This window comes from Bombus affinis, chromosome 8 (genome assembly GCF_024516045.1).
Source record: "Bombus affinis isolate iyBomAffi1 chromosome 8, iyBomAffi1.2, whole genome shotgun sequence".
Classification (NCBI taxonomy): Eukaryota; Metazoa; Arthropoda; class Insecta; order Hymenoptera; family Apidae; genus Bombus; species Bombus affinis.
Window position 1 is genome coordinate 13,080,370 of NC_066351.1, and position 13,970 is coordinate 13,094,339.

Below are 13,970 nucleotides of genomic sequence, written 5' to 3' on the forward strand. Positions count from 1 at the left end.
TAAACACAATGAATGCGATGTTGCTATAAAAATATATCTTTAATGAAAGATAAAACGACTGCTTTTTCGATTGATTCGATCTAGTTTACGAAATATTAAAGTTTTCTTTTTCTTATGGAATTTCTTACTGTATTTATTTAGAAACATGCACTATAAAGGAGAAATCGAGTTACTATCTCACACGATATACATACTGACTATTCGTAGTTAGACATTATGTACATAAAATTAACTTCGCGGTTGATTTTAGACGATATACGTATGTATACATACATATATGCGAGGGGTTGTATGTAAATAAATACATACATAAATCTACGCGTATGTGTCAACGATATTTTGTTAGTTAATATGTATTATACATGCTAAACTCGTTTCAATGAAATAATAATTAAAGGTACATCGATCGCATTGTTGTACAGTACGTACGCGATACTGTTAGCAGGCGATTGGAATAAAAAGATATATGCGTTTCGTAAGATTATATGCAAGGGATAACGCGAATTAAACTTTATAATACAGTTTAATTTCAAAGATTAAAAAATTTGTACAGTCTCAACAAATATCTTTCATCCGAGATTAAGAAATCGAAATGTGCTCGCTTCAACTCGGTAATCGGATCGTTATTTTACAAATGACAAGGATATATCTAGTTTCTTACGAAATTTCAACTAACCTCGGTCCACCACGTAAACAATAGCCTTTCACAGTAATAATATATATTGCCTGTTGTATCGCGGTAATTAATTCATGGATAATAAATTTACCAAAATTACTATACCGAGGATTTAAAAGCTCGTGAAACTTAAAAAACATTTTTGATAGGAAGAGAAAGTAACTGGCAATGTTTGAAATTACGATCTTATGCTACAGAAGGAGGGAGTGTTATGCCGGGTTGCAATGTAACGCTATACATAATTTAATGTAAATCCGACATATGTGTTAATTCTAACTCTGACATGTCGAATCACTTGTTGATTTCACGATCGTTATAGACATTGAAAAATAATGCAATCTTTTTTTGTATCATTTTTATAATTTTTTCCCTTTTTCTTGCAAAAATGACGTAATGCTATATCGCGGAAGCGAAAACTATACTCTTTTTCGCATCCGATTATAAAATATATGAAGTCATTCATTCATCAGAGTCGTTCTATGTACAAGCTAAATGTACATAAGAATTTATAAATATATACTGCAATAAAAAAAGTAACCGTTTATACTGTGCACCAAAGGCCATGTCGTCGTATATTTTAAATCGCTTTCCATGCTTTTGCTAGTTGCTACTATAATTCTTGCGACCATTTCACACTAGGTACGCAACATTTTATTCGATAATAATCCTGTTCTTAAAATACGCATTAAATCAGTTGCAAACAGATATTATGAAATAATTGGCGAATACACGACGGACAAGACGAAATCGTTAAGTTCGCGTGTCTCTGTAATGTTCGCGATATAATTATACATACTACAGATCCAAGTTTTCAATACGCTAATTGTTACATAAAAACATTGCCATATTTCAGCACTTCATATAGAAACTTACATAATCATTGCATATGTAACTCCTATACCTTTTCAAAGATACGACGCAAACGAATGAACAATCAACTATTTTCGTGTATAAATGTTAATCTTACGTAAAGATTAAACATTATCTTATATAATTAATCCTGATTAACAAATAACTTTATCATAGCATACTGTTTCACATTCAAAACGTTATGCGAAATTAGTAAATTACCAGTTACCTCAATGCAATCTCTCTTTATCTTTTTTGCAAGTTGGATTACGGGTACAGCATTGCCATTTACCTAGCAGAAACACGCGAGTATGTTTTAGTTCGAAATAAAGATAAAAAGACTGCCACTCTCACTCTCCTTCTCCCCTCGTTCGCCGAGGAAAAAGAAAATTAGTTAAAAAAAAAAAGAAAAAAAAAAAGAAAACGGAATGGAATATGCGAAAAGAAAGAAAGAGATGAACAACGACGGAAAGGGAAGGAAGGAAATATTCTCGATAAAAGGGAGTATTTGTCTATCGAAGAAAGACATAGATTCAATCAACGAACGATGTTAATACGTTCAATAAAGTTCAAACGCAATTTAAACAATATACGTACACATCTACAAGACCGCGAAGTTAATACCTATGTTATAATAGACATATAGGAATTGGACTTCTGTTTCAAAAAAATCATGCTAGAAATATACTTTACAAAAGCAAAAAAGGAAAAAATAGGAGAACGACGAACAAAGAGCATAGGAAAATAAGATGTGTAAGTTATGTGTTGAATATGTATAATCAATACCTGCTTTACGTAGTAAACTTAGAAAAAGAAAAATTATAAACACCATACAAGATATATTAAGCAATAACTGCGTTATTATCGATATAATAAATACCGTTATGTTTGAAAATAAACGCAAGAGGCATACGTTTATTATATGGAACCTGGGTATTGATTATACTAAAATATTTAGTTATATGCAAGAAATATTTGATTAATCTTAACCGTTGTAACAGTATTAAAATATTTGCGATATTCCTTCAATGTAATTTGTCGGTCAGTTAATAATAATAATGATAATAATAAAAAGCAAGTTTTAATGAAATGCCAAAAAATATCTAATAACGTTCAACTATCGAGAAGGATTGGCATCAGTTAGTAGAAGTTCCAAAGTTGTATATCTCCCACATTTTAGATGAGATAGTCGATTTAAATGCTGATTGAGCGTATTTGCAGCAATCGGTCGACAAGGTGCAACACAGGGTGGAGTTTCACCAATTATTTCGATGATGTTTGTTATGAAAGATGACCAATCCGAAGACGAAGAATCATCCGTGGTATATAATTTTTCTGCTTGTTCAAACATCGAAGCAATTACAGATACGCCAAACTAAACAGAAAAGCGTACAAATGTAGAAACCGATGTACAAAGAAATGCGGGAACTTAAAAGGTTTAACAGTAAGATTAATAAACAAACCTTGTTTGTCAGAGCAAAAGCTAAACTGTTGTTCTTGATTGGTTGACTAGCGGAGTCAGACAGCGATCGAGCTAGTCGAAGTATTGTACCGAAGTTGTGTACGGTATCGAACCAACGTTGGAATTCCGAATGCAGATTCATCAATAGATGGGAATCTCTACGTCCTATCATAGCTAATCCTCGAAATATCACATTCCATATTTCTTCTAATTGGTTGCGATGTTCCGTTACATTCAAATATGGGAAAAACCTCAATAACAGCGTCTGTGGTAAACAATGATATTCGAACGATAGAGACATAGTTTCAAGAACGAGAAAAACAAGTTTCTCCTTTTTCCTTGTTTTTAAATATTCCTACTTCTTTTTAACAGCATAATATTTCGTTCCTAATTCTCACTTACCTTTCCTTTTCGAATACTTAGCATGCTTGGTAATTTATCATCTTGTATTAACTGGAGAAAAGCCGATAATATCATATTTATTAAATCTGTACTGCTTTTCTTATGATTATTTGCTTCGTTCTCGCCTTCTTGATTTTGTTGTTGTTCGTTAAGCAGAGCCAAAGGATTGTGTAGATCTTCTAGTCTCAATTGGATTATATATAACTGAAATTATAATGGTTCATGTAATAGATGCTTGCAGATAACAAAATAGAACGTTTGCTAATTAAACGGACGAGAGAAAATGCTAATACCCTTTCAATTTCCAGTAACAATTGCCTTGTCCGTTTTGTATCCTTTTGCTGTATTTGAGTAGTTAATTGAGGATCACTATTCGGTACAACATCCATGTCAATGACTTTTCGCGGTGCAATAACACTGGCGAACTGTAATTTTCCCAAAGAATTTTCAAACTGTGCCGGTATATATATGGACCTTGAAAGCGCATGTGGTTGTTCTCGGTCCCTGGAAATAAACGTAATAATGGCGGTGATAAAGAGATCAGGTGGAAACCCCGAAATTGAGAGAAAGAAGAAGAAACAAAGCGAAAGAGGGAGAGAGGGAGGGAGGGGGAGAGAGAGAGAGAGAGAGAGAGAGAGAGAAAGGGAAACAATGAAATAGAAGAAAAAGATTCACCTGGAATCTCTATGATAACTATTATTATTGTTATTGTTGTGTTGTTTTTTATCTTTTTGTTCTTGATTTATACTCTGTCTGTTTCTTCTATCGCAGAAAACGATATAGTAATAATCGTCGACATACGGCTCGTTTGTGTTAAGTTGCAATAATTGAATATTAATTAACCACTGTTTCTCTCGACTACTCATGAGACCGGCGTATTCATCGTATTCTCCCGAACTTATCACACCATTCATTCCTTGAGAGTGATGATTATAATGATATTGTCGCTGATTATTTCGATCATGGTTACGATGATACTGGTTATTTTTAAAAAATGGTTGATGATTTCCTTGTTGTTCCCCATGATGGAAAGCTCTATTTTGATTTCTTTGATTTCCAGAATGCGAAAAAGAATGTTGCTGTTGCTGATGACCAGTCTGATTGCTAGAGAAAGGAGGTATTATGCTATGGTCGGCTCGTAAAAACGGAGGAGGACATAAATTCGAAAGCGGTGCTTGCTGCAAAAATACGATAGATTTTAGTAAAGAAAAAAAACTTTTCTTACGAAGCTTTTCTTAAAAGCTTTACGTTGAAGTAACTGTCAAGTAAACGATAAAACTTACTGGTGGAAAATTATTGCAAAACGAATTATGAATTGGTTGCCTCTGAGCAGTATGTGAGAGCATCAAATGTGTCGCTAAAGGATATCTTAATACATTTCCAGTTTGATCTATGGAAATAAATGCGTTGGTATTCGTGTTTGTATTTTCCAGATTCGTCTGTGTTAAAATTTAATCATTGCGAAAATGTACTTACTTGGTAACAATCTAGGGTGCTGTAAAAATTGAGGATGATGAAATCTTACGTTTGGAGGTAATACAACAGGATGCGGAGGTGGTATACCCAACCCTGGTGGGAAGCGCGGTGGTGCGGATAAAGATTCAAACAAAAGGGATCCATCGGATTTCTGTTGTTGTTGATGTTGTTGTTGCTGCTGCGTCTGAACAGGTTTATTTAATCTAGGTGGTGGCCTGTTTGCAATTAATCCCTTTTCTAGTTGTTCAACGGTACAAACATTGGTTAATGGGGATGTTAAACTTAATGGTGGTCGAAGTTTAGGAAGGGATAAGTTGGAAGGACAATCCCATACTCCAGGGCGTGGAATGATACCTTCTTTCTCATCTAGTACCAAGTGGGATAAATTATCTTCAATATCTGTATCAGTTACATTCTGTAACAATAATGATATCATCGTATAAGTATAGTTAGTTTGCCATTCGATATAGATATTTTTTGTAAGAAAAAGATAACGCTCAAAAGCATTTACTTTTTTGTCTAAAGTACTTTGATGATGAGGACGACTGGATTCTGTAATTTCCGCAAGTTTTTCATGGTCTTTCTCCCAATCGCCAATAGTGGCTTCAGAACCAAATGTTTCATCGTTTAGAGCATCATATTCTTCCTCTTCTCCCAAATCATCTTCCTCGAATGGACACCCAAGACCATCCTCTAAACTGTTATTCTGTATAAATGAGAGAAAACAAGGTAAATAAAATAAAATAAACTAAAAAGACACGTTACTACGAGTAAACTATCGTGGATAAAAATCAATTCTTTCGGGCGCGAGATAGACCAAATTTCGATAGGATAATGAGATAAAGATACGCGAGTAGTAGGAAACTATTCAATGATCATTCGTTTTCCTGGCATTGCTGAAACGATAGGCATAGGAGTCGTCGAACGGAAAACTAGAACGAAACAAAGTAAAAGAAAAATTAGGATAATAATAATTAATACGAAGACGGTAGTGTTAATGACCTTTGAAGGGATCAAACATTGACGAGGTTATGCGACGTACCTCCATAACGACTCGAGGAGGTACTGATATCTACTACGTACTTTAGAAACGATATACGTACGCATAAAGAAATAATATGCGAATTCAAAATATTAGAAATTTGGTAAACAGACTTTGCCGATTCATATATTGTAAATAAGATACTGGCTATCGAGGAACTACACGAACACTGTTCAATTCTTTTTACTCCGGGGAAACCACGACGCGATTCTTAGCGAAAAAGTCGTGTACAATCTCGTACTTTCGTCGCGCTGTTTTCCACTCTTTTCAAATAGAGTTGGGAATGTAAGGTCCATCCAACAGAAAAAGGCTTACTTACTGCAAGCGACGTATCAAAACCGAAAAAGAAGTCTGCCATTTGTTGAAATTAAATGTGCAAAATGACATGTTCTGACCAAACGTCAAGCGATACGAAATGCATCAGCTGTCATGGCGGTTATACTGTATAAATTCACAGCTGTATTCTAGATGTCGCGGTTGTTCCTAGAAAAGCCATAGAATATTTACTACTTTGTGGCTAGAAGCTAGAACTAGACCAATGGGAAGATCATATCAAATTTTGCGAATTTGAAACGCTTGAATCAGCCGAAATAGGAACGTATCGCAACGCGAGTAGTGGCATAATCGCCATCAAGAATGCGAAGGATATCGAGGCGCTTCTAGACTACGTGTGCATACGGTATTTATTACGCTAGTTATTTGCGCTCGATTATTTACTTTCAATAATTCGAATAATAGTTTGAATGACACAAAAAAAGGGGAGAATTATATTAAAAAAGACGAATGAATTGAATGTGCATTTTTATTGCCATCAAGTCTTTTTGAATCGTGCTAATATTCTTTAAATTTCTTCATCCTAATTTAAACGTTGAACGATGATCCACGCGTTAAAGAACATTAAGTCTAATCGCTTAATTGGCAGACTGTGCAAGCTCGATACTCCGTATACCCGGAAAATTTGAAATATAATAGGGTAACGTGTACGCTCATATGCACCTTCGGGCTCGGGACATAGGAGTGGGCGCGCTTGCATTTGCGCGTGCGTGTGCGCCTGCGTTTGCACTCGTGCGAAACGTTAACGATGAACGGCGAACGTTATCGAAGAGCGCGCGCGTTATCGAGCTCGAAAACGAAATCGCAAGTACTTAAGTAAGTAGATGCAATCAAAGTATCGCCAGGTTTAAACGCTGCTAGTGACATGACAGTCGTCCAACGTGGCTAGACTGCTGGCTCTTAACGACGCCAGACTCAAGGAACTGTGATTCAAAGTATTCATGCCGTGAGGATCTTCGCAATGCAGGTACAATCGTGAACTAACGGACTTGTGACAGTCGGGGCACAGACGTTTCTTCTTTTTGTCGCGTTTCTTCAAGATATCGTACGCACACCTGTAAATGACACGGGTGCGGTCTAAATTAGTGAGAACGACTCGAACGAAAGGGAAGAAGGAAATTTACGTTTTCGATTTCGCTTCACCTGGCATGCAGTATATGAGAGCAAGGCAGCGCTTCCAAGGAATCGGCTTCGAGGCCGAAAGGCTCGTTGCAGCCACCGCATCGCAATTCTAAATCTTCTTCCATTGCCGTCGCTAGTCTCTCGTGATGAGCCTTCTGCTCTTCGTCTCCGAGAGAACCGTAAATTCGCGAGAGCCTCGATCTCACGGTTCTTACAAGGAACTACGTTCCAGGAAAAGGACGAGAACGGTGGCATATGGTGGGACGAGGGTTGGAACGGGAGTAGAAAGAAACAGAAGCGAGTTGATCAGTGAAAAGTAAAAGACCCAAGAGACAAAGATGGAAGATCTCTTACCTTCGCACCGACCGACCCAGCTACTTCGAGCAGCCTGGTGTTGAATTCGAGTGGACGACAGTTGCATATTTTGTGTTGGAGTCGAAGAGCCTCGAGACACCTCGCGGCACCGTCCATAGCTTCCATTTGACAGAGTCGATCTCCGGTCGCTGCCGCGGAACCCATCGCGCTCTCGTACTGTCGGAATGCTTTCTACGACCGATTCGATACGTAACACGCAACTACGTGTACCTATTCCGTTTGTTTACGTGGCAACGATAATTCGTTCTTCCGCTTTTCATACATTTTACACGTACTTACATTTATGTCGGATTTTTTCCTATAAATATCTCCCATTATTCGTATACTTCTGGCGTAGCTAGCCTGATCTCCAGAAACAAGGGACAGTCGCGTTGCCTCCTACGAGATAAACAATGAAAATTAGAAGCGGATATCGGATAGATACACGGACGATAGTGGATCGATGAAGGTCAGGAAGATCTAGTTTTACCGCCTACCGAACAGTAATCGTGGGCGTCGCCGAGTTCTCCTTTTTTTCGAAGCGCCGCTGCCATTTGAAGGAGAGCCGCCCTATGATGTCGGGAGTTTAAGTCGCCTAGCTGTAAACTTCTCGATAGGTCGTACGCTCTAGCCGCGTACCTGGCGCTCTTGTCGGCGTCGTGTAATCTGCAGAACAGCTCTGACAATCCCACGTATACCTGCGAATCGATAAATACGAGGTACACAGAGACGCACGCACGTACAGACACACCAGCATCTTGCGTCGTAGCTATCGAATTTTCAATTGCTTACCTGTAATTCCAACGACGGGTCCTGAATCGAGTGAGCAATTTTATGAGCTCTTTGAAAAGCTTCCAAAGCTTTGCAAAATCCTGCTAATTCCAAGTGAACTCTGCCTACGGTCAGATGGACCAATCCAGCAGTCGCGCACTGGTCGCATTCATTGTACAAGCTGCGAGGTAACGTACAGATAGAATAATATCGTTCATATCCTTGTCGAGTCGACGAATCGATCAATGACGAAAAAACTCGAGAATCGAAAGAGATTCGAAGGATTACTTATGGTACTTATAGCGAATACCAAGAAAGAGATGGGTACCTATGTCTGGCATAATCCAAGGCCCTATCGAGCGCGCCCAATCTCTCGTGCGCTCTTGCCAGATTTAAGTACGCTTCTGCCCGCATGTTCGGCGAATCCAATTCCTCGGAAATGCACAACTGTTTGTGCCCGAAATCGATGCTATCTCTGAAAGTACATCAATGTGTACGATGAGGTGTACGTTATCGCGCGTATCGTATCGTTATTGCTCTCGCTCTCGCGTTGATTCTACTCGATCAAGGTCGAGAGTTCCATTCGCGGAGCGTGTAAGAGAAACGGAAGGAAGATCGTAAGTGGCGAGAGAGTGGAAGTGCGCCGAATGCCCTTTTAGCGGAGAACGCGCGTAACGAGCATCCAAGAGCAATAGCGAACACTTTGGTCGGTTGTATGGCTGTTTTTTTTCTCGCATCTGGCTTCCGACGCCTCGCCTCTCGTTTCCGGAGAGACCAACGAAACAGCTTGATTTCCATGTCAAGGATTTTCGAACGTTTTCGAAGTATCGCGACGACTTACCAACTAAATACCGTCTCTTGCTTACAGACTCTCTATTAAGCTCTTTTCTCTTCCTGGTTCGTAGTTACAAGGCTGACATAAAGCTACAAGGCTGACAGTGCCTCTCCATAACGGTGAAGTGGGTTGAACAGCCTGGATAACGGGTGCCTTTCGGCGAAACAACCCGACTCGTTTCCCTCTTTTCATTCATCTTTCCTCCTCCTCATCCGACTCTCGTTCTTCCTCCCTCTTTTCCTGCCGTCTCGTTTCCCACCCCCGTTTCCATTTACTTCGATATCGGTACTACTCGTTCGGAATGCAGGGCATATTTCGACTCGAATAACATACAACGAAACGTTTCAGAACAACGTTCGAAGCTTTCGAAGGAAGAAGAGAGACACTAGACGTTATAGAAGGTAGGTGGAAGCGTGGATGGATTCCGTTCGATCTTTAAATACGTACCTATACTTGCCCCAATCCATATAGGCTTGATACAGATAGCCGAGAAGAGCGAACTTATCCTCTCGTTGCCTGATGTTCTTCAATGCACCCCTCCATTTGCGAACGGCAGCCTGCTGTTTGTGAGCGCGATACAGCTTCAAGCCTTGTTCCACCTGAAACAAGCGAAATCATCGCGGAATGCGGAAATTCGTATTCGTTTGGCGGAGTAGCGGTTATTCGCGGCTGCGCTCGCACCACCACCGGAAACAAAATCGTTCGCGTTACGCGTTCCAAGCTCCGTTTCGTTGTAGCGTCGCGCGTAACATCGCTAAGCTAAAGCGACGAGGGAGAAGGTCGTATCGATTCGGCCTTGAACTTCCTCCACCGGTGGTTTAAGATCCGCCGATCCCGTGTAACATAAATAGCGCACGGTCGACCTCGACGATACCGGAGGGAGCAAAGCGATCAGACTGCAACGCGGCAACGTGTAAACGCAACGCGACTAACACGCTCCACGAGTTTAAGCGTTTTAAACGTTTTTCCGATCAACCGGAAACCCTTTCCTTCCTGACTTATTTCTCCCCTTTCTCCGCTGTCACCTCTCTTTCCCTTCTCATCTCCTCTCCTCTCTTTGCTTCGCTTCGCTTTCGTTCTATGGCCATTGCAATTGCGCGATCGTTGGATATACGTCGCAAGTATGCGAGAACACGAATATACACGGATCGATTTTACGGCTAGCGTGACTGGCGATCACCGTCGCGTGCACCTCGTTCGCGTTCTCGACAATGACCGTGAGCGAGAGATTGGCGGAAGGGGCCAAAGGGACATGCAGATAGGAGGGAAAGGGGAGAAGAAAGAGGCGACGGTCGCGTGGCGGTCTCGAATAGCGATAAAAAGTCGCGGTTGCTCGGAGATAGAAAATTTGCCATGTTTTACCCGTCTCCGAGCCATGTGCTGGTCCAAGCGACGTCTGCAGCCTATCAGACATTCCCAGAGACCAGAGCCGGACCTGCCGTTCTGGTAATGGCCGTTTCCGTTCGAATTCTGATGACGATAGTCGTCTTCGGTGAATTCGCAGACGTCCAGCGGATGCCTCGACCCGTCCGGACTTCCTAGCAGAGCGGTTGCGGAGAGTTGATGACTGGCCGGTCCGCTGTAAATTTCCAGCAACGATTCAGAGCGTCGTTCAACTCGTCTAGCGTATCGTTGTTTTGCGATTCGCGGACCAAGCGTACGACCGCGTCGAGATCGAGGATCGTGCCTCTGTCACGCGGTTACCGGAGACAGTTTGGCGTCGTTCCAGCTATCGTGTCTCGATTTTCTTACCGCCAACGCCTATCTACGTTTCGGATCAACGTACCACTGCATTGCGACCCTTAGCCCTTTTTATCTTCCAGCTACTACTATCTTGGAACGCGATCGCGATTGCATCGTCGGCCGAACGAAGTCGACGTACGAGCGTACGACGTATCTCATTGACGCGACGCGACGCGATGCTTCCCTATTGGTTGTAGCAGCCGCAGCAGCAGCAGCAACAACAACAACAACAACAACAACAACAGTTACGGCTACGGCGGTTGTCAGCGTTGAAGTAGCGCGCGTGTCCGATCGCGAAATTCCGTTTGCCAGCTTGAGACGAACGACCTGTGTGCTAGTCACCGTGGGCGAGGCACCTGTGACCTCTTTTCCTGACCTATATACCAACTTGCCGAGTACTGCCGCGGTACCGCGACAATTGCCCCTCCCCTCCCCTTCCGTTCCGTTTCCTTCCGCGTTTCGACTCTCCGGAGAGAAAGCCGGAACCTATTTCGAGCGAGCAAACGAACCGTTTACTCGTACTTGCCGTTCCAACGAGTTTTTCGCCCGGGTCGATACTTGCCCGAGGTAATCTCTCGAAGAGACAGATTCCCACGACATGATTGCTTTTGTTTTTCCTCGTTATTTCGTCCTCCGGTATGGGTATTCCGATACTCTCAGACAACAAGAGCATATCAACTTCCCCCGTCGGCAGCGGCATTGCTCCGACGATGCTCGCGAGTCGTCGTCCCGAAACGGCACAACATATCCCTCTCGTTACGTCGTACCGACGCTCGATGTGCCATCACGAGTGTACGTCTCGTCGCCTCCACTCTTTCGGTCTCGTCGTTCGGATCTCGATTCGACGAAACGTTCGAGGAAGGAAATTCACGACTGGTCGGCGTCGGTGCCGATCAAACAGAAATTAGTTTTGAGGTAGCTTCTTTTAGCGACGCATCCGTTATACTTGAGTTTGGACGAGTTGTTTTTGCGTGTCGACGGAGTAAATTCATTCGCGCGATTCGGAAAAATAGAGTTTCTGCTTTCGCGAGTCTTTGTACTTGCGTTTAATTGAGCATCGCGCGAGAGAGCTTGCTTTCCGAGAGTTTGTCCAGAAGGAAATGAAAGAACTTTACGGTAACGACCAGAGAGAAAAGGATGGATAGATGGAGGATAGAGAGAGAGAGAGAGAGAGAGAGAGAGAGAGAGAGAGAGAGAAAGAGAGGGAGAGAAAGAGAGGGGAGTGGAGAGGGGAGAGTGGTAAAGGGAAAGAACAGAGGAAAGGAAGAGAGATTGAAACGAGAAGAATTAGGCCACAGGGGTGGGTGGTAAGTATCGCGGAATGGGATGTATTCGACGAGTGCCAGGAATCGAGCCACGCGTAAAGGGACCGACTATCAAGCGGTAAATAATTAACGTTCTGGCAATTTATTTTCAATTCGATTATCTTCGTACGGCCCGATCGACCGTATCTTTCCCATCGAGCGATATCTCGGAAGGTCACGACTCTCGCGCTTTACTATACTATATACTTGACTCTTTGTGTTTCGCACGCTTCGAGCGTTTTATTCCCCCTTCTATTCAAATTGATTATCGTTAAACGCATAACATTCTATAATCTTTAATGTAGTAACGAGACATGTACATAGATAAATTGACGCGCGCCGCTGATCTTCGCGTACGTACTGAGAACCGGAGCACGCGTTGTGTGTGTGTGTATGTATGTCTGTATGTGTATAACATATATGTATGTATGTATAGATACGTAACAACTATTTGGTATCGAACACAATGGTACTAAAGATAAAGGTAGAACACGACCGAAAAGGTTCGGTCGTAACGCGTCGCGTTGTTAACTCGTTCGTTTCATCGTCCGAGAACGTCGCGTCGTGTCACTTGCTCGATCTCGATCGACGACGCGCGATGCGTCGCAACGAGCTACGTAATCCACACGGCGTATTTCTTTTACGATGATCAGGTTCTTTCGTTACAGTTTTCCTCAGGTGATTTTTTGATCATCGGTTCGTTCGTTTCTTTTCTTCATTTTTCGTCATCTTCTGTCTCGTCCTGCGAAGGCCGATCGAAAGTTGGTCGTACGCACGCACGCGCACTCACACACACACGTACATCTGACTCGAAACTTCAGACAGTCGAAATGGCAAAAGATTCGCGCGGGACCGAAGATTATTCCTCTTATTCGCGGCGATCGACGCTGTGACGCCTACCACGACGCAGTCACGAGCTTGGTAAACGCAATCTTGATACCGATCGTCGTAACAAGGGAAAACTCAAAGCGGTTTTGGATCAAAGCATCGAACGAGAGACTTCGAAACGAAGGAGCCGATTTGAAATCGTAACGGTAATCGTAATGGCGACCGAGATCGGTAGAGAGAAGGTAGCCGTCGATGACGATTTTTAGCGGCGATTCGGGGACGAGGAGAACTTGGCTTTCGAATCTGCCGCTCGTTCCAAACCGAAAGGTCGTACACGTTCGGGATCGAAACGCGTTCTGCGGCGTTTCGGTTTCGTAAAGTCAGTAGCGGCAACGATCTCGTCCGGATCAACACGGTCTCCAAATGTATCGTAGTCCGACACGGTTTTTCCCCGTGTCCTCGACCGAATCTCCCTCTTATTCTCCTTCGCGACTTGTCTCGTTCCTTCTTCTGCCTTTTTCTCGTCGCTCGTCACACGCCACTCTCGCCACCTCTTCTTTCTTATTTCTCCCTCTCGTTGGCTCGTCTCGTGTCGTGTCGTCACGCAATCTCGAGAGATATCTGTTGGACGATCTCGAACAGCGTCGAGAGCGCGCGTCGCGCTTTACATCGACGTACGAGATGCTCCGAGGAGCTCGGAAATTCGGTCGAATCGTTCCGGATCACGACCGGATCCGTCGTTCGACCGTTCCCGAACCGTCGGGAAGATATCG

General features: G+C 42.4%; 2 protein-coding genes across 4 annotated transcripts; both read right to left on the bottom strand.

Annotated features, from left to right (window-relative positions):
* Positions 1-504: 504 nt before the first annotated feature.
* On the bottom strand, positions 505-6,381 carry LOC126919224 (protein PAT1 homolog 1). 3 transcript variants are annotated; one of them, XM_050728122.1, is made up of 9 exons: positions 6,227-6,381; positions 5,377-5,571; positions 4,915-5,280; positions 4,673-4,828; positions 4,065-4,567; positions 3,683-3,893; positions 3,390-3,593; positions 2,989-3,252; positions 505-2,900 (listed from the first exon to the last, which is right to left on the bottom strand). In XM_050728122.1, exons 1-9 carry the CDS (start codon positions 6,263-6,265, stop codon positions 2,643-2,645), a joined length of 2,196 nt encoding a protein of 731 aa, XP_050584079.1. In that variant the 5' UTR covers positions 6,266-6,381; the 3' UTR covers positions 505-2,642. The 3 variants fall into 3 exon arrangements, with proteins under 3 accessions (XP_050584079.1, XP_050584078.1, XP_050584080.1); XM_050728121.1 differs by having other exon boundaries at positions 4,673-4,779; positions 4,866-5,280; XM_050728123.1 differs by lacking the exon at positions 6,227-6,381 and adding an exon at positions 5,908-5,928 and having other exon boundaries at positions 4,673-4,779; positions 4,866-5,280.
* A 310-nt stretch (positions 6,382-6,691) lies between these two features.
* Positions 6,692-11,014, bottom strand: LOC126919676 (43 kDa receptor-associated protein of the synapse homolog; the record flags this gene model as incomplete). The annotated part of the gene is made up of 9 exons (XM_050729159.1): positions 6,692-7,295; positions 7,384-7,583; positions 7,717-7,908; positions 8,017-8,115; positions 8,214-8,414; positions 8,509-8,668; positions 8,816-8,962; positions 9,770-9,921; positions 10,685-11,014. Coding segments are annotated over 9 exons (1,689 nt in total), but the record flags the coding sequence as incomplete, so codon positions are not given.
* Positions 11,015-13,970: the final 2,956 nt, after the last annotated feature.